General features: G+C 40.4%; 4 protein-coding genes across 7 annotated transcripts; 2 read left to right on the forward strand and 2 right to left on the reverse strand.

Moving 5' to 3' along the window:
- Positions 1-623: 623 nt before the first annotated feature.
- On the reverse strand, positions 624-1,558 carry LOC125501629. 2 transcript variants are annotated; one of them, XM_048657872.1, is made up of 3 exons: positions 1,278-1,558; positions 1,072-1,192; positions 624-977 (listed from the first exon to the last, which is right to left on the reverse strand). In XM_048657872.1, the coding sequence occupies exons 1-3, from the start codon at positions 1,553-1,555 to the stop codon at positions 876-878; spliced, it is 501 nt and encodes a 166-aa protein (XP_048513829.1). In that variant the 5' UTR covers positions 1,556-1,558; the 3' UTR covers positions 624-875. The 2 variants fall into 2 exon arrangements, with proteins under 2 accessions (XP_048513829.1, XP_048513828.1); XM_048657871.1 differs by having other exon boundaries at positions 624-1,192.
- Positions 1,559-5,754: 4,196 nt separating this feature from the next.
- On the forward strand, positions 5,755-9,157 carry LOC105689752 (threonine--tRNA ligase 1, cytoplasmic). 2 transcript variants are annotated; one of them, XM_012407019.4, is made up of 6 exons: positions 5,755-6,143; positions 6,484-6,570; positions 6,639-7,079; positions 7,169-8,283; positions 8,390-8,679; positions 8,760-9,157. In XM_012407019.4, the coding sequence occupies exons 1-6, from the start codon at positions 6,090-6,092 to the stop codon at positions 8,906-8,908; spliced, it is 2,136 nt and encodes a 711-aa protein (XP_012262442.2). In that variant the 5' UTR covers positions 5,755-6,089; the 3' UTR covers positions 8,909-9,157. The 2 variants fall into 2 exon arrangements, with proteins under 2 accessions (XP_012262442.2, XP_012262441.2); XM_012407018.4 differs by having other exon boundaries at positions 6,143-6,277.
- A 741-nt stretch (positions 9,158-9,898) lies between these two features.
- On the reverse strand, positions 9,899-16,163 carry LOC105689714 (protein quiver). The gene is given in 5 exon segments (XM_048658252.1): positions 9,899-13,263; positions 13,265-13,475; positions 13,820-13,966; positions 14,312-14,359; positions 14,513-16,163. Coding segments are annotated over 5 exon segments (474 nt in total). The 5' UTR covers positions 14,538-16,163; the 3' UTR covers positions 9,899-13,220.
- A 292-nt stretch (positions 16,164-16,455) lies between these two features.
- Positions 16,456-17,545, forward strand: LOC110116777. Of its 2 annotated transcripts, XM_048658251.1 has the most exons (4): positions 16,460-16,618; positions 16,692-16,901; positions 17,008-17,232; positions 17,263-17,545. In XM_048658251.1, exons 1-4 carry the CDS (start codon positions 16,513-16,515, stop codon positions 17,457-17,459), a joined length of 738 nt encoding a protein of 245 aa, XP_048514208.1. In that variant the 5' UTR covers positions 16,460-16,512; the 3' UTR covers positions 17,460-17,545. The 2 variants fall into 2 exon arrangements, with proteins under 2 accessions (XP_012262357.2, XP_048514208.1); XM_012406934.4 differs by having other exon boundaries at positions 16,456-16,618; positions 17,008-17,545.
- Positions 17,546-17,647: the final 102 nt, after the last annotated feature.

Below are 17,647 nucleotides of genomic sequence, written 5' to 3' on the forward strand. Positions count from 1 at the left end.
GCTATCCTTATGTATTTTGGTCTCAGGAATCCGAATCTGCAAGCAAAATAATTCCATCTATAAAATTGATCGAGTTATCGCCAATTAATCGATTGAAAAAGTGAAAAATTGAGGATATCTTGTTGGGATTCAATGCCAGCTCAATTCAAACGACGGCGTTGTGTTCATCACGCAATTTCACGTAGGAAAAGCGTCCTGGAATCATTCTGGGGGATACTCCACGTTTTTGTCGAAAAAAACAGTGAGCCTATAGCTTTGGAATTTTCTCAAAATCTGAGATGAGAGCACAGATTTTTTTTTTGAGGGCTCCTCATGCTATGCTCATGTATTTTGGTCTCAGGAATCCGAATCTGCAAGCAAAATAATTCCATCTATGAAATTGATCGAGTTATCGCCAATTAATCGATTGAAACAGTGAAAAATTGAGGATATCTTGTTGGGATTCATTGCCAGCTCAATTCAAACGACGGCGTTTTGTTCATCACGCAATTTTACGTAGGAAAAGCGTCCTGGAATCATTCTGGGGGATACTCCACGTTTTTGTCGAAAAAAACAGTAAGCCTATAGCCTTGAAATTTTCTCAAAATCTGAGATGAAAGCACAGATTTTTTTTTGAAGGGTGCCTTACGCTATCCTCATATATTTTGATCTCAGGAATCCGAATCTGCAAGCAAAATAATTCCATCTATGAAATTGATCGAGTTATCGCCAATTAATCGATTGAAAAAGTGAAAAATCAAGAATATCTCAATGGGATTCAATGCTGGCTCCATTTGATTGACGGGTTCGTGTTCGATACCCTCTTTGATGTGAAAAAAGCGTCCTGGAATTATTCTGGGCAATCTTTCACTTCTTTGCCGAAAAAAACAGTAAGCCTACAGCCTTGGGATTTTCTCAATATCTGAGATGAAGATTCCGATTTTTTTCGAAGGGCTCCTCATGCTATTCTGATGTATTTTGATCTCAGGAATCCGAATCTGCAAGCAGAATAATTTCATCTATGAAATTGATCGAGTTATTGCTAATTATTTGATCGAAAATTTGAAAATAATTTGAAATGCGTTGACCGACATAATAGTATGCTTGAAAGTTATAAGATCTATGCAAGTTGATGCACGCATTTTGGATCCCGTGGTTATAATTCTTCTTGTATAGGCCTCCAAGTTTTTCCAACTGATTTGCATTCCATAACCTCAGGAAGAAAAGAAATATTTCCAATATTATTTCTAACCAATGGCATATCTCGAACTTCAAGAGGGGTTTAAAAATAGGGCTACCATGGGTTGTGGAATGACTGCGGTTCTTGAAATGATACATGTATCTCCTCTTCCTCAAACTCTCTGTGTCGTTTCCAAAAGCAGAGCAACAACATGCTTGCGGTGGGCAGCTGTACCTTGCCCAGCGACACACTGGCACTGACTTTTTGCCAAGGTACACAGGGGTGTAATAATAACATCTGACGTATACCGCAAGGACTCCGTCGTTTCAGCTTTTCATTCTCCTCTGGGAAAAATACAGTTCGACCTGGAAGAATGAAACGAATAGCAGTGATCATCTCTTCCGGTATTCATTTCAAAACCAACCAAGTATGATAAGACTTTTCTCTAGATTGAATCCAATGTTCTAGCTGTCAGTCTAGCCCCTCTGCTCTTGAGGTAGCACTTTGATTCTTTTACTCCGAAATGGTGACATTTACTTCCAGTAGTATTCACTGCCGAAACAAGTAAAAATGAACTAAATAAGCACTATGCAGAAACTGTCACCGACTCAACCTCAATGTCGTTTATACAAATGAAGCACACCACATGCTGGATGTTAGAAGATCATACCTTTACTAATTGTATAATTGAGTGTCAGCACGCATAGGAATCTCATCTGGTGCAATCGCCTGGGAGCTGTCATACAATCGTTAGAGTATAGGTTGAGCATTCGCAAAATAACGTGATATACTCGCAGTGCCATACCGTTGATTTTCAAACTATTCCTGAAAACAAATCAATTATTAATTCATATGCTGAACAATTTCGCAAGACTCACTCAATGCACTGCTGTATAAAAAATCTTTATTCGTCCGAATATACTATTAATTAACCCGTTTAAATTAACATCTGCTCTGCCAATTTGATTCATGTTCAATCCGGCGGCGGGGTCCATTTTGAAATTGGGGGATGATGCGCAAACGTTAGTAACTCGTCGAAATAGGAGACGAGTTTGCTCCGAGCTTTTTCGCGGCTTCCTATTGGTTCCAGGCGCCAAAAAGCATGATGGCGCCGAGCAACCAATGGGACGCTTCGCCCGTCTTTTTTTTTTTTTTCGACGAGTTACTAACGTTTGCGTATAGTCTCCTGATTCCCTGGCTCCTTGCTCATCATATTCTCCTAATACCAAAATTCATTTTTCGACGTCCAATTTTCGCCCCGGCGACTCGAAAATCAGCCATATCTACGATTTTGCCCCGCGTCGAACCTCACGACCAAGACTTCTTACGACTTTATTGCGAGACTCTCTGCACAGAATTTAAGGAAATATGAAATTACACCATGGTTTATCATTAAATATTGTATAAATCCAGTAAATTGATAAATAAAACATTTCTTTACTGATGTATTCACCGTTGAGACGAATACGGCAGAGGTTATTCGCACACCCAAACGTATATTAAACTGTCACTTTGGTATTAGTTGCGAATTCGTTTTCTTTTCACGAGCGGTTAAACCTTTATAAATATTAATTTTCGCCACATTTTGTGTTAATTCAATAACACGGATAAATAATAACTAATTAATAAACTGTCGATTTGCGGGGGCTTTTGAGTGAGGATTGAAAATGAATTCTAACACGTTATTGGAAATATTACATGAATTTATTGAATAGAATAACGCATGTTCTCTCACAACGGATTTTTCCTAAAGGCTTTATCACGCTGGTTGCACGTAATTCGATCTCTGGAATCCGAATCTGCAAGCAGAATAATTCCATCTATGAAATTGATCGAGTTATCGCCAATTAATCGATTGAAAAAGTGAAAAATTGAGGATATCTCGTTGGGATTCCATGCCAGCTCAATTCAAACGACGGCGTTGTGTTCATCACGCAATTTCACGTAGGAAAAGCGTCCTGGAATCATTCTGGGGGATACTCCACGTTTTTGTCGAAAAAAACAGCGAGCCTATAGCTTTGGAATTTTCTCAAAATCTGAGATGAAAGCACAGATTTTTTTTTGAAGGGTGCCTCACGCTATCCTTGTGTATTTTGATCTCAGGAATCCGAATCTGCAAGCAAAATAATTCCATCTATAAAATTGATCGAGTTATCGCCAATTAATCGATTGAAAAAGTGAAAAATTGAGGATATCTCGTTGGGATTCCATGCCAGCTCAATTCAAACGACGGCGTTGTGTTCATCACGCAATTTTACGTAGGAAAAGCGTCCTGGAATTATTCTGGGGGATACTCCACGTTTTTGTCGAAAAAAACAGTAAGCCTATAGCCTTGGAATTTTCTCAAAATCTGAGATGAAAGCACAGATTTTTTTCTGGAGGGCTCCTCACGCTATCCTTGTGTATTTTGATCTCAGGAATCCGAATCTGCAAGCAAAATAATTCCATCTATGAAATTGATCGAGTTATCGCCAATTAATCGATTGAAAAAGTGAAAAATTGAGGATATCTCGTTGGGATTCCATGCCAGCTCAATTCAAACGACGGCGTTGTGTTCATTACGCAATTTTACGTAGGAAAAGCGTCCTGGAATTATTCTGGGGGATACTCCACGTTTTTGTCGAAAAAAACAGTAAGCCTATAGCCTTGGAATTTTCTCAAAATCTGAGATGAAAGCACAGATTTTTTTCTGGAGGGCTCCTCACGCTATCCTTGTGTATTTTGATCTCAGGAATCCGAATCTGCAAGCAAAATAATTCCATCTATGAAATTGATCGAGTTATCGCCAATTAATCGATTGAAAAAGTGAAAAATTGAGGATATCTCGTTGGGATTCAATGCCAGCTCAATTCAAATGACGGCGTTGTGTTCATCACGCAATTTTACGTAGGAAAAGCGTCCTGGAATTATTCTGGGGGATACTCCACGTTTTTGCCGAAAAAAACAGCAAGCCTATAGCCTTGGAATTTTCTCAAAATCTGAGATGAAAGCACAGATTTTTTTTGAAGGGTGCCTTACGCTATCCTCACGTATTTTGATCTCAGGAATCCGAATCTGCAAGCAAAATAATTCCATCTATGAAATTGATCGAGTTATCGCCTATGAATCGATCGAAAATTTGAAAATAATTTGAAATGCGTTGACTGGCATAATAGTATGCTTGATAGGCACTGAGCTGTTATGAGATCTACGAAAGTTGATGCACGCATTTCGGGTCCTGTAGTTATAATTCTTCTTGTATAGGATCCCGAGTCTCCAGCTGATTTGCATTTCATATCCTCAGGAAGAAAAGAAATATTTCCAATATTATTCACAACCTATGGCATATCTCGAACTTTAAGTGGGGTTCAAAAATAGGGCTTTCATGGGTTGTGGAATGACTGCAGTTCTTGAAATGATGCATGTACTAGGAAGTATGATTTCTTTTTCTCAAACTCTCTGTGTCGTTTCCAAAAGCAGGGCAACAACATGCTTGGGTTGGGCAGCTAGACCTTGCCTGGCGAAACATCTGCACTGACTGTCCCCCAAGGTACATAGAGATGTCATAATAACATCTGACACATATTGCAAGGACTTTGTTGTTCCGGCTTTGCATTGTCCCCTGGGACAAATACAGTTAAACCTGAAAGAATGTAACGAATAGCAGTGATCAACTCTTCCAGTATTCATTACAATAAACAACCAAGTATGATAAGGCACTTCTCTAGATCGAATCCAATTTTCTAGCTGTCAGTACAGCCCCTCTGCTCTTGAGGATGCACTTCGATTCTCGTACTCCGAAATGATGATATTCACTGCCAAAACAAATAAAAATGGAATAAATAAGCACCATTTAGACACTGTCAGTGGCTTAACCTCAGCGTCGTTCATATAAATAAAGCGCACGGCATGCTCAATTCTGAAAAATCTAACCTTCGCTAATTGTCAAATTAAGTAACTGCACACATCGGAATCTCATATGTTGGTGGAGTGACACTACCTCAAGTGTATTTTTAGATTTTTCCCACATCGTTTTTCTCATCTTTCCTATTGTCTCATTCACTATTCAATCACCGCATCTTTCCTAGTTCCTCAAGGCGCTTAGCGAAATGCCCTTTCGCATTATATGCGGTCGGGCGTTCAAAGCGCCTGATGATAGATGCACCCGCATTACACGAACCTACATCGCTGTAAAGCGGGTCTCGTCGAGTCAAGGGGCAAGAAACTTGGAATTTTAGTTCACGCGAGTTCCGCGAGCCGGTGTTAGACTTCTCGGCGCTAGTTGTCACTTCTTCGGCGGGGAAGATGGCGTCCAATTGAATAATTTAATCAAATATTGGAAATAAATCGCAAATTATGGAAAATAATTAGGAGAAATACGGGAACGTATTTGGGATGATGAAGCTGGCTTGTATCTGTTGGCACTTCGATGGTCTTTTTCGTTCACCTTGACGTGTGTGGCTCTACTCGCAATTGACATTGGCTGGTAACCCCTCAGATCAGGGTAAATTCAAAGAATCTATTTTTAATCTCTTATTGAGAATAATCATAGCGTCGAAGTCTAGCGTCGCAACCTCCAAAAGTTGAGTTTCATTGGAAATAAATAATAGTCAATGTCATTTTCGGTCAGAATGTGTAATTTATTCATTTATCTTCTCCTTGCAGAGCGCATGTAATGAAACCCATCATGCTTAGGCAATAAATTCCTTCCATACTACTTTCTCCTCGAATTCAATATCTCTGCATGTACATAACTTCTTTCTTCAAATTTCAATATTGAAATGTCATTAACTAACAACGATATTACTACCGAGATAAATCTAGCGCTGCAATTAATCTCGATGGCGCTTCCGTCATAATAATACCAGGTGACTACATTTGACGCTAAAAATGTGCGTCAAGTCTCAGCATAAAATCGCACCTCAAACGGACAAGTTCGAACTGCGGCAAGATGGGCGACAGCGTGGCATCAGGGTTGCAAGACGTCGATTTGAATGACAAAAAGGCACGATCACGCAAGTTATAACACTTAAATTAACTACACATAATCGTATTGTTAATTTAAACATGATCGTCGGCATAGCTTCACGTGGTCAGAGACTTGTGCCGTTTCACGGTTACGTCCGGACATATGCCAGGGTTGGTTACGATAGATGATTATTTACCTCGTTCATGCAAAATAACTGTATTGATACAAAAATTTCTCTCTTCTGCGGATAATCTAACGTAATGACCAAGGATCATATCGTCACAATTTTTAAAATGCTGGAAAATCGATAGGCTGATATAACCTTTATGTTCCCCCTATCCTGTGCACAAGTCTTAGACCAAAATTTATCTTTTAGACAAAAATGACGTCTGTTAAGAACAAAAAAGCTCCACAAGAGGCATTCGCTGTTTCGGAGGCAAAGCCCTGGCCGTCTTATATCCAGGTAAAAAGTTTGGACGTTTCTTTTTTCACCTAAGAGAAACAGTCGATACTTGAGCAAATTTTCTTCAGGAACGTCAAGTCTTATTCGACAAACTCAAGGCTGAGTATGACGCAGAAATAGCAGCAAAGACACCCTTCAACATCCAGGTCACACTACCCGATGGGAAAGCAATTGACGCGCAAGCTTGGCGCACTACTCCTTATGAAGTAGCTAAGGGGATAAGTTCCGGGTTGGCGGACAACACGGTAATTGCTAAAGTCAACGGTAACCTCTGGGACCTCGATCGACCCTTGGAAGGAGACTGCAAACTCCAGCTGCTCAAGTTTGACGATCCTGAGGGACAAACAGTCTTTTGGCATTCCTCCGCTCATGTTCTAGGTGAGGCTATGGAGCGTGTCTATTCCGGATGTCTGTGTTACGGGCCTCCGATAGAAAGCGGATTTTATTACGACATGTACCTCGGAGACAAAGGGATTTCAAATCAAGATTTTCCTCACCTGGAAAGCTTGGTGAGTAGAAAAATGTTCAAAATAATAGCGAAACAAGAAAGTAGAAAAAAATAGATAATAAAGAATTACAATGCTAATGATAAAAACAGGTGAAGGGCATAGTGAAAGAGAAGCAGAAATTCGAAAGATTAGAAATGCGCAAGGAAGATTTACTCGAGATGTTCAAGTACAATGAATTCAAAGTTCGCATACTCAATGAGAAGGTGAAAACGCCAACTACCACGGTTTATCGCTGTGGTTCCCTGATAGATCTCTGCAGAGGACCGCATGTAAAGCATACTGGAAAAATCAAGGCAATGAAAGTCACCAAGAACTCGTCAACCTATTGGGAAGGAAATTCACAGGCCGAAACTCTCCAGAGAATTTATGGGATTAGCTTCCCGGATAGTAAACAGTTGAAAGAGTGGGAAAAGTTCCAAGAAGAAGCTGCCAAAAGGGATCACAGAAAGCTTGGTAGGGAGCAAGAGCTTTTTTTCTTCCACGAGCTATCGCCTGGCTCCTGCTTCTTTCAGCCTCGTGGAGCACACATATACAATACCCTTATAGAGTTCATTCGCTCCGAGTATAGGAAACGTGGTTTCCAGGAGGTAGTAACTCCTAATATTTACAACGTCAAACTGTGGCAGACATCGGGTCACTGGGCCCACTATGCAGAAAACATGTTCTCTTTCGATGTTGAGAAGGAGGTTTACGCGCTGAAACCAATGAATTGTCCCGGACACTGCATGATCTTTGACACACGACCGAGACCCTGGAGAGAGCTGCCCCTTAGGATGGCCGATTTTGGTGTTCTACATCGTAATGAGCTATCGGGTGCCCTCACTGGACTTATCAGGGTGAGGAGATTCCAGCAGGATGATGCTCATGTATTTTGCACCATTCAGCAGATCGGGGCTGAAGTCTCAGGGGCTCTAGACTTCCTGAAACATGTTTACGGAGTATTCGGGTTTACTTTCAATTTGTGCTTGTCTACCAGACCTGAGAAATACATGGGAGAGCTCGCTGTCTGGGATCAGGCAGAAAAGGCACTTGCCGACAGCCTCGATGCCTTTGGACAACCCTGGAGAATCAACCCAGAAGACGGAGCCTTCTACGGTCCTAAAATCGATATTACTATCATGGATGCGCTCAAGCGATCTCATCAATGCGCAACTATCCAGCTCGATTTCCAACTCCCCATTCGTTTCAATTTATCCTATATCAAGTGAGTTTTAGAATACCCCTGAAACGATTTTTTTTTAATTCCTGTTCAATCCACTGCAGAATACTTTAATGCTGGATGGTTTTTTTTTCTTTTTTATTATTTACAGTGAATCAGGAGAGAAGACGCGACCTGTCATAATTCATAGAGCAATACTGGGTTCTGTAGAACGTATGATAGCAATTTTAACTGAATCCTATGCAGGCAAATGGCCATTCTGGTTGTCACCTCGCCAGGTGATGGTAATTCCAGTGAGTCAACAATTCGATGATTATGCATTTAAAGTGAAGCAGCAACTGTGGGAGGCTGGGTTCATGGTGGAAGTGGATGTTGACGCTGGTAATATGATGAACAAGAAAATCCGTAACGCTCAACTGGATCAGTTTAATTTTATTCTCGGTGAGCGTTGATTGAGAAAATTTTTACGCTGTGAGGATGAATCTTGAATATAAATCCTGATCGATTACATCTTTTCCCAGTGGTTGGAGAGAAGGAGCGCAGTGCTGGTACGGCAAATGTCAGAACGAGAGACAACAAAGTCCACGGAGAGATATCCATCGAAGATTTGATAAACAAGTTCAACATTTTTAAGGAAACGAAAGACAGGAATTGCGAGGAGAACTTTTAATGTTATTTTCCACCCACAATCTCAGACAGTAATAGATCTCTCGACTACCTGCACAGCTTCTATAGAAAAAAAAAATCTACTCGAAATATTTATTGAGCTAAGCGCATCAACAGCGTAAATAAATTGATATTTCTTTCCTTGCTTACTCTCCTTACAGGATAACTTTCCTTGATACAGAATGTATAGCCTCATCAAAAAATAAATGTAAACGCCCCGAAAAATTAAATACCCAGTTTTGAAGATAACAAACTCGATTCGTGCATCAATCTAATAATATCAATGAATAGTGTCGTTTGACAGGCAAAATGGGAAGAAATCTTGGAGCAAATAGTACCTAGAGAAAACTGTAAGCCTATATCCTATAATTGAATGAGAAATGGTGTAGAAACAGACATAGTAAGATCGTCAACGATAAGATAGGGTAAATTTGGGGTAAGTGAGTAATGATCGAGTCAATGTGAACTGCCTGAGTTTTAGTTTGCGAAAATTCCTTCACATGACGCTAGCTGTATGGTCACGAGACCCTTCAGGGGCGCGGCCTAAAAATAGGGCCCTATCAAGAATTTCAGGGGCCCACTACCCACCCAGGGGCGGCACAAATCGAAAATAATTTAAAAAATCAGAAAAAATTAAAAACAAATTGGGAATAAATCTGGTATGGTGTACCTTTGTTTGCATATCATAAGAAGCCTTCAGGGCCTTGGAAAGATGCGCTAATTCAAAAATTAGTTAAAAAATCGGAAAAAGATTAGGAAAAATCTTGTAATGATGGTTGGTTCATAAAATCACGCACGTACTGCACTATATTATCCGATGTTTTTCTCAAGAAAAGGAATGAATCGGAAATTTCGAATTATCATTAATATACTTACAGCAATATATCTATGCTTACAGTTACACATTATTCTTATTTTTTTCATCCCCTGCATATTTGACGTAATGGAATTCTCTGTAGAAGGATGGGACAATTAATTTATTCAACCTTCGATATAGGTACTATGTCTATCTTATTAGCATATATTTTTTTTAAATTTTTTACAAGGAAAAAACGCGATTTTGCATTAGCGCAATTAGTAAAAGATTTCTTATCCTCATGCGCCAACGTATCGTACGTGGCATACTTATGCCATAAATATATTGAACTTATACCGTTGACCGGAGATTACAAATACTCAGTCAACGCTTATATTCCGAATGGGAATTCTTCAATCATCTCGTAATAACAATTTATTTTATTTACACATTTTGAGCTAATTTTCCCACATACGCAGGCAATAGCTTCAAGTAGAGGTATACCTAAAAGTGCAAGGAAATATTCAACGATGATTCGATCAATTCGTTTACGTTGTCAGCATCAAACGCAACGGAAGAATAATTAGTACATTCAAATATAATATTCACGAAAAATTGAAAATGGTAATTTTCGGCAATGTACGTAATCCTCTCATTCAACCGTTGTCGTTTACAATCGAGTTGACATCAATAAAAATTATACAATAACAATAAGGCTGCATATAACTCAGCGGCTTGATATCCCAGTAGAGACCGAATTTTTTTCAATATTCACTCGGGGACGTACGTCGGAGATCATGATTACATGTGTCTGTCAATCTTTATGAGATGAGAACAGTTTTCAAAAGTTTCGTATTTTTTTCTTCTTACTAAAAATATTTCTTTCAATGCCTCAGAAAGACAACTTATTTTTCAAGTGGTCAGAATTATCATGAGGGCAAAACACGCACGGCATTTGTAATGACACATCTAGAATCGAAGATGAAATTTTACGTACATAATTCAGTAATTGTACTTGTACAGGCATACACGTGTAATTTTCATGACAATTTATGGATGAAAAACAGTGGATATTCATACGCTATAATGCATAGAAAATGAAACAACGAGAGCAATAATACAATAATCACTACTGTGATACAATAATGTAATCACTACCGACGATTCAATTCGCTCGGGTTTTCGCATGTTGAGTATAAGTACATTAACTAAAAGTGGCTGTTATTCGACTGCGAGGCCAGTTCTAACACAACCATATAAAATAGTCGTTCCCAATGGGAGCGGGGCAGGAGTTATTTTTTCATTTACTTTTATTAGAGTGATAAAATTCATGATATTGCTAAAAGTTTGTTTTTCGGAGACAGAGAACGCGCGGTTTTTCAGAGAAACGCTACTTCCAAATGACGTTGAAAAATGCATCGATTCTTTTTTCGCGCCAGCCCCCTCAATTATCTCGTCATACAACGTAATTGTGATACTCAAATTGAAACATCGATGATATGTCTTCTCCATATGAATGTGTGTACCCACATCCATCTGAACGGTTAATAATTATATTTATCACACGAGTCCTTAATGCAGGACAGTCTGAAGAACTCTTGGGACCGTTTATAGTGCGATGCATCGATTTAGATATTCGTCCAGGCATATGCAATGATAATGATGATGATGATGATAATAATACTGATAATAACATAATAATAACAACAATAGTGATATTAATTACAATAACAACGAATATCATTAATTATTGTACGACCTCGCAGTCGCGCGTGCTATAATGAACAAATGACACGACACGAGCTGCATGGCTTGCCATAAAAACCTCGCTCAACTTTTCATTCCTTCTTTGCTTCAAGTTGCGAAATCAATTTGGCAAAAGGCTCGATTGGTATATTCAAGCCTTTCTGTGAGGAAATGGGCGTTCAGTTTATACGGTCATTTTTAGACTCTGTCTAACAATATAGTGTTGTCGCTCTCTTATATTTACTCTGATCATCCATCAAAGACAATTTATAATCTGAAGGCCCACGTAGTGCTTACTCGATCCTTTTTTTGAGGGTGGGAATTAGTTGGATGTTCTTACTACTTGTCTGAGAAAATTAATTCGTTCGTTTGATTACTGACAGGTGACGAGAACTTTCAATAATATCTCTTCTCTTTCGTTAAAATTTTTCTCAAGCAAGTCGCCGATTCATGGATTCAGAAGCGTCGGTGCTACAAGCTTCGACTACGGTATCAATGATTGCCCAAATTTCAGTGATGACAACGTGTAGTTAATATTGGTGTAGGATTAGGTACGTAACCGATTAATCGAATATACCGTACATACGTAAAGTAATTATCAGTGCTGCTGCATGCGCTATCGGGAATTTTTCTCATTCTTTCTGTTTTAATTTATTCTTTCATCTCGTTTCCCCGAAAAAAATCCGTGCTTCTATCGTTTCAATAAAGCCTATAGGAATAGGTGAAGGTGTGTAAATATAAGAACTTGCTTACAATTAGACCGATGCGGAGTACACATTCTATGATAGATAAATATGGCATATCGGTTCGTTTGACGTGTAGGTGTAAGTTTTGCAATCGATTTCCATCTTTTGATTATCCGCGGTAAATTGGACGATCTTATCCCTCGATCTGAATTCAACCTCGAATGGAAGATAATAGCGCGACAACGTCGATAACACGATAACTTTATGGGTGGCGTACTATTATAATCGACGTGACGATACGGTATTGTTCTTTATAAATATTTCAACACGAGCAAAACGTATCAAAAAAACACATCGATAATTGATATGTCGAATGTTGAGCTGGCGACTACCGAGATCGTTATACTTCTGACTTATTTTTTTCTTCTGCTTTTCTGCCGAATATCAATCGAGGATTATGATATTAACATGTAATAACGTTAGTCTGACAATAGGAGTATCAACGAACAGCGCTATTAATTTTGCAGACTCTGATTTGAAAAATATGTATAACTTTAAGTATACGTAGGTATCATCATATTATGTATATAGGTATAACTCGTATGGATAGGTATGTATATTATCATCCCGTTATGATTCCCTCCATTCCTCGAAACTGTCGCTCTTTGGAAATCATTGAATCTCCGGTCGATGACATGCAATTCCACAAAAAAATGAAAGACCAAAAAAAACGAAGATGACTTGAGAAATTGACAAAATGAAAAAATCGAAGAATAATGATTTTCCAATCGATCGAAGAAAATTTGGAAAACATTCACGAAAAAAAAGAGACTCCGATCGAGTCTTAGGCAGGATCGATCGACACGTTCAATTTTTATTCAAATCTCAAACTTTTTCGATCCTATTTCTATTCTATGTTCGATTCTACATATCTAGAGGACCGTTTCCTCTTCAAGCAAGCCCTCTTTATTAGGTGTTACGTTGAATTCTATTTTCCACTGCAGGGCTACGAGTTTCGAGGAAGAGTCGACTAAATGAATGCAATGACCGATGATAAATGAGCACGGGCGATGGCGATGGTTAATAACTCATCGACGATAATCATCACAGCGACCTACCAAGCAAGCCTTGACCTCGAAGGATGGAGGTAGTAACAAGGGGTAGTACGAGGCTGATATGGAGGAATGGGGATGGTAGGGAAGACATTCCAACCCGATTGCACATATCCTCCTCACAGAAGCACATGTGACCAGTGCCGGTACTTTCCATCATGCACACGTGGTCCACCATAAACAAGTTTATCTGCAGTTGCGACGTACAAGTTCTTCGCACATTTTCGTAAGCTGAAAACGATAAAACAAATAATTTAGAAACACTCGAGAATTGATGAATATGAAACGCGTCGTTGAGAGGGTGTACGAAATAAACGAGTGCAGCTATAAATTTTGTACAAAAGCCAAGTGCTGAGGCACCCTCTCGAAGCGGACGTTTTTCATATTCCGATACACAAATACGAGATGTACAAAGTGTTGGATAATTAGGTCTGCTAAGAGTTGAAGAATCTGAGGAAGAAATGCAAGTATAATCGAGGGTGATCGATGGCGTACACGGATGGCATGGATTATCGGCGGAATTGAGTGAATCTTTGTTCAATTTTCATGCGGATGAGTTCTACTGCTGTGCTCACGTGACTTTGCATTGCGGACCATCTTGACGCAGCATCCGTTGCAGGTCATGAGAGGTGGTTGATCGCGGGGCAACGCTGTGTAATTGAAAGGATCTTTACACCTCAGATCCGTCCATGAATCGCATTCGTAGCAGTAGACCGACCTTGCTGTTAACGTCGGTTTGATATCAGTAGTTATCGTACACCATGTAAATTAATGTTAATAGTTTCTAAACGGTCGCACGTAACGCGAGTGCAGAAATTGAGTTGAACAATTTGCAAAACTATCCTCAAAAGTACACGATGATCTTCGGAATTTTCACATTCACAGGAGCACCGGAGAGCTCGCGTCACATTCATATGTAATTAATTTTTCTGACGCTGGCTGACGATATAGGAAGGAGCATGGATATCAATCTCCTTGGGACTGATGCCGTCTGTTAATTTTCACGGATAACAATTGTACACCCAATTTCCAATGAGCTTCGGTTATTTGCGACCGTAAGTACTTACTCTGACATTCCGCGGAACTGAGGTGGACGGTAGCTAGTAAAATTGCAGCTGGAAAAAAAAAAAACCAAAAGGAAACCGAACCAAAATTAAAAATAAAAAAAAATAAAAATAAAAATAAAAAAACAAAAATCAAACGGTAGGTAGTTTGGAACAATTTTTTTTTCCCCCTATAGGTATCATAGACGCGGTCAAAGAACTCACCTGCGATTATAGAATCGAACGCCATTCTGTTCACACCGAGTGATCTCGTCACTTGTCATTCGACGGGGGTTTCGGTTGTATATTTTTCAAATTCTACAGCGTCCATTTGAATCGTCGCGTTATTTCGACGTTTTATTTTAGGCCCATCGAGTTTTCGCTGGCAATCACAGCACTCGAATCGTCGAAAAACTGAATACTCGATTCAATCCTCACCTGCACTCGATGCTTGAAAAAAAAAAAAACAAACAAATACAAAGTCAAAGTCATTTTTTAATCACAATCGCGAGACATCCCCCAATATTTATACTCTTGGTTAACGATCGGATGTATTACGCGACTGCTACTCGCAACGGCAAACTTACAAATAAACAAACAAACAGCCCCCAGAAGCTTTAATTGGATAGGATAAAACGTGCTTCGACCGAGGATCCCTTTGCCCTTAGAATTTCTACAGCGAATTCTTTACACTAATTCATTTAGCACGCCGCGTGCAGCTAACGATAAGCTGCATAAAATGTTATTAACGAAAATGAGAGGCTTCGCATTTTATAATCCATAGAAATGGGGGAATCTCGTCTGTTGTGTTCTGCGATATTGAAGGAAATTTTCAAAACCGCAGAACGCGAAAGCTAGAAAAATGAAACGAATCGGATTGCGACCGATACTCGTCCGTGTCTCTGCCGTGCAATAAACAGGTATCGTCATCAACGAATTTCCGGTAATCGCGATAATTGCGAACGGTTGAAAAATAATCACGTTTCGATGCACGAGAGATTTTCAGATTACGAGGGTATGTAAATACGTTAGATTCGCACCAACATTTCTGATTCTGAGTGGCGACACATCGTTACATGTGTGTGTCACAACGTGACGGTTCACCGAAATTACACGTCGAATGATATAATTGCAGGTGTCTGTCGTTGCAACGCGTCTATATCAACGTTACTCGTCTATTTCCCCGTAGGGAAAATCAAAATGATGAAGAAACGAATTTCACTCGACGGATCCGTTTGTATCACACCACAAGGAAGGCATGTCTTCGTTTGAGCAGCGTCGAGTCTCTCGAGGTTCGCACGGATCAATACATACGTATATTCCACTGCAGCGGCGCCGAGGACAATACTCCGTATTCCAAAAACCGAAAACAATTTGCGCAAGCGTACCTAGAAATATATCTCACGATCGCATTGCCGCAACAATTATGCGAATCTCACTCCGCACGAGACGATCGAATAAACCTGGACGATTTAGCCGATAGCTTTGCGAGGCAATACAGTAGAGACATCGACGGCCGTACAGGTGCAGGCGAGCAAGGGCAGGTCCTAGTAAATTTATTGGGTGAAATTTTGACAACGTCCGACAAATGTTCAAATGAAAAGTTCATTTTGGCGCCGTTCGTGTTCCAGTGATTCGAACGTGGCGATTATTACGAAGCGCCTTTTAAATCGGAGAAAAGTTGACGATGTTCGGAGGGACGGAGGGGGCGGAGTAAGGGGGTGAGGAGGAATTGATAGGAATTGAATTCGATAGCGAGCCGAAGAAAAAAATAGCCATAATTGTCGTCGAATGAAAAATTGGCAATCGATATTCGAAGCTCGACCTCTGTTGCTCGTAGCGCGCGTTGCACGCTTGAAATCGCACAGTTTCACGGTATTTAATTACAGTATAATCTAAATTTATCCTTGAATTTCGAATTTCACACTCGCAATATTTGCCAAGTCGAACGTCAATAATAATTCGCAACGGCCGACAGAAAATAAATTGCTCATAAACGCGACGTACGGTACGCCCCCGCGAGTCCGAGTATTCGACGAGTTCGTAATTAACATTTCCCATCAATCAATCGTAGCAATTTTTCGAATCTATATTTTTCACCCAATTTCAATTTACTTGCCGACCCTCTCCACCGAACATTGTTACGTTACACCGAATTATAAATTCATCAAGGAACGGAGTCGGCAGCTTATTGCCAAAAGGGGTCTGTCGCATAATCGACGCCGATGACGATGGCTCGTCGGACGACCCTGTTTCACTCCGCGGTGTTGATTTGCTTTTTCGCGACCGGCATTCGTAACTTCGCAGCGGTGGGAGATTACCACAATGACGGTATGATAACGATATCGGGGCGAATCTCCTTTATTCCAGTAGTTCGTTATTCTATAACTGGCGTTTCTTTCAGCTTCTATTTATGCCCCGGCTCGTTGGAATTCGCCGGCAGACCGTGATGATTATTCGGTCGAAACTCTGAGGGATAGCGTAGATTCGGCGACGCAAAAACCGCAAAAGGATCGAACCCCGAAGAAGCACGTTCTGAGTCAGACTATTTACGAAACGGAGGTGAATATATCGATGCAGGTCGACCGGATACTGGACAAATTGACCGAGCAAGGTGAGCTCACCGTGTCGTAAATATTGTAAAAATTCGCGAAATGCGACGATCTCGCAATTTGCATTTTTATCCAACCGTTTCCGTTACCCCCCCTCGTTTTCCGCAGGGTTGCAGCTGGAGGCGATCCAATATCAATTGCAGCAACAGCAAGTCGACACGCCGGCGTCGTCGCCTCAATCTACCCCCAACTGGCCTACCGTTTGGCTTCCATATCTCACCCTGTACCCGCAAACGGTCGCTCCAGGTCTTCCGAATTCCTCGCCGAACGATTACGAAACCTGGAAACTGTACGAGAGTGCTATGCAACGACAGAGGCGGCGAGGTAGAGGCGGTACGTCGGAATTTCAACAAGTTCGCGGCAGCGTTACCGACACCGATAAACCACCCCTCGACGGCGTGACGTCCTGGATTTCTCATTTAATAAACAACGTCGTTCCCGGACATAACGCCGACGATCCCGAAGATCCCGCGAATCCCGGTAGCGCGGTTCCCCAAGGTACGCGTCAAAGGAAAAACGAAAATCGTCGCAGGAAGGTGAAGAAAATCGGCGGCCCTTGACGTTGCGTGATATATTACCGATTGACAAACGATTGATTGTTCGACGATTGTATTAAATTACGGTGAATTAGATGCATTGAACGAAACGACGCCTCTTCGATACACCCTCACATCGTCATAGCTGTTAGTTATTACCTATATGCACCCACGCAGCCATTTTATACGGCGTTCGGTCCAACGACCCATTC

Source organism: Athalia rosae, chromosome 7 (assembly GCF_917208135.1).
Source record: "Athalia rosae chromosome 7, iyAthRosa1.1, whole genome shotgun sequence".
Classification (NCBI taxonomy): Eukaryota; Metazoa; Arthropoda; class Insecta; order Hymenoptera; family Athaliidae; genus Athalia; species Athalia rosae.

Coding starts and splice junctions, on each gene's coding strand:
- LOC105689752 (XM_012407018.4), top strand. CDS start 6,206: ATGATCGTCGGCATAGCTTCACGTGGTCAGAGACTTGTGCCGTTTCAC. Junction 6,571..6,638: donor CCTGGCCGTCTTATATCCAG/GTAAAAAGTTTG, acceptor AATTTTCTTCAG/GAACGTCAAGTCTTATTCGA. Junction 8,680..8,759: donor TCAGTTTAATTTTATTCTCG/GTGAGCGTTGAT, acceptor ATCTTTTCCCAG/TGGTTGGAGAGAAGGAGCGC.
- LOC125501629 (XM_048657871.1), bottom strand. CDS start 1,555: ATGATCACTGCTATTCGTTTCATTCTTCCAGGTCGAACTGTATTTTTC. Junction 1,193..1,277: donor CAGTCATTCCACAACCCATG/GTAGCCCTATTT, acceptor TTTCTTCCTGAG/GTTATGGAATGCAAATCAGT.
- LOC110116777 (XM_012406934.4), top strand. CDS start 16,513: ATGACGATGGCTCGTCGGACGACCCTGTTTCACTCCGCGGTGTTGATT. Junction 16,619..16,691: donor GGGAGATTACCACAATGACG/GTATGATAACGA, acceptor CGTTTCTTTCAG/CTTCTATTTATGCCCCGGCT. Junction 16,902..17,007: donor GGACAAATTGACCGAGCAAG/GTGAGCTCACCG, acceptor CGTTTTCCGCAG/GGTTGCAGCTGGAGGCGATC.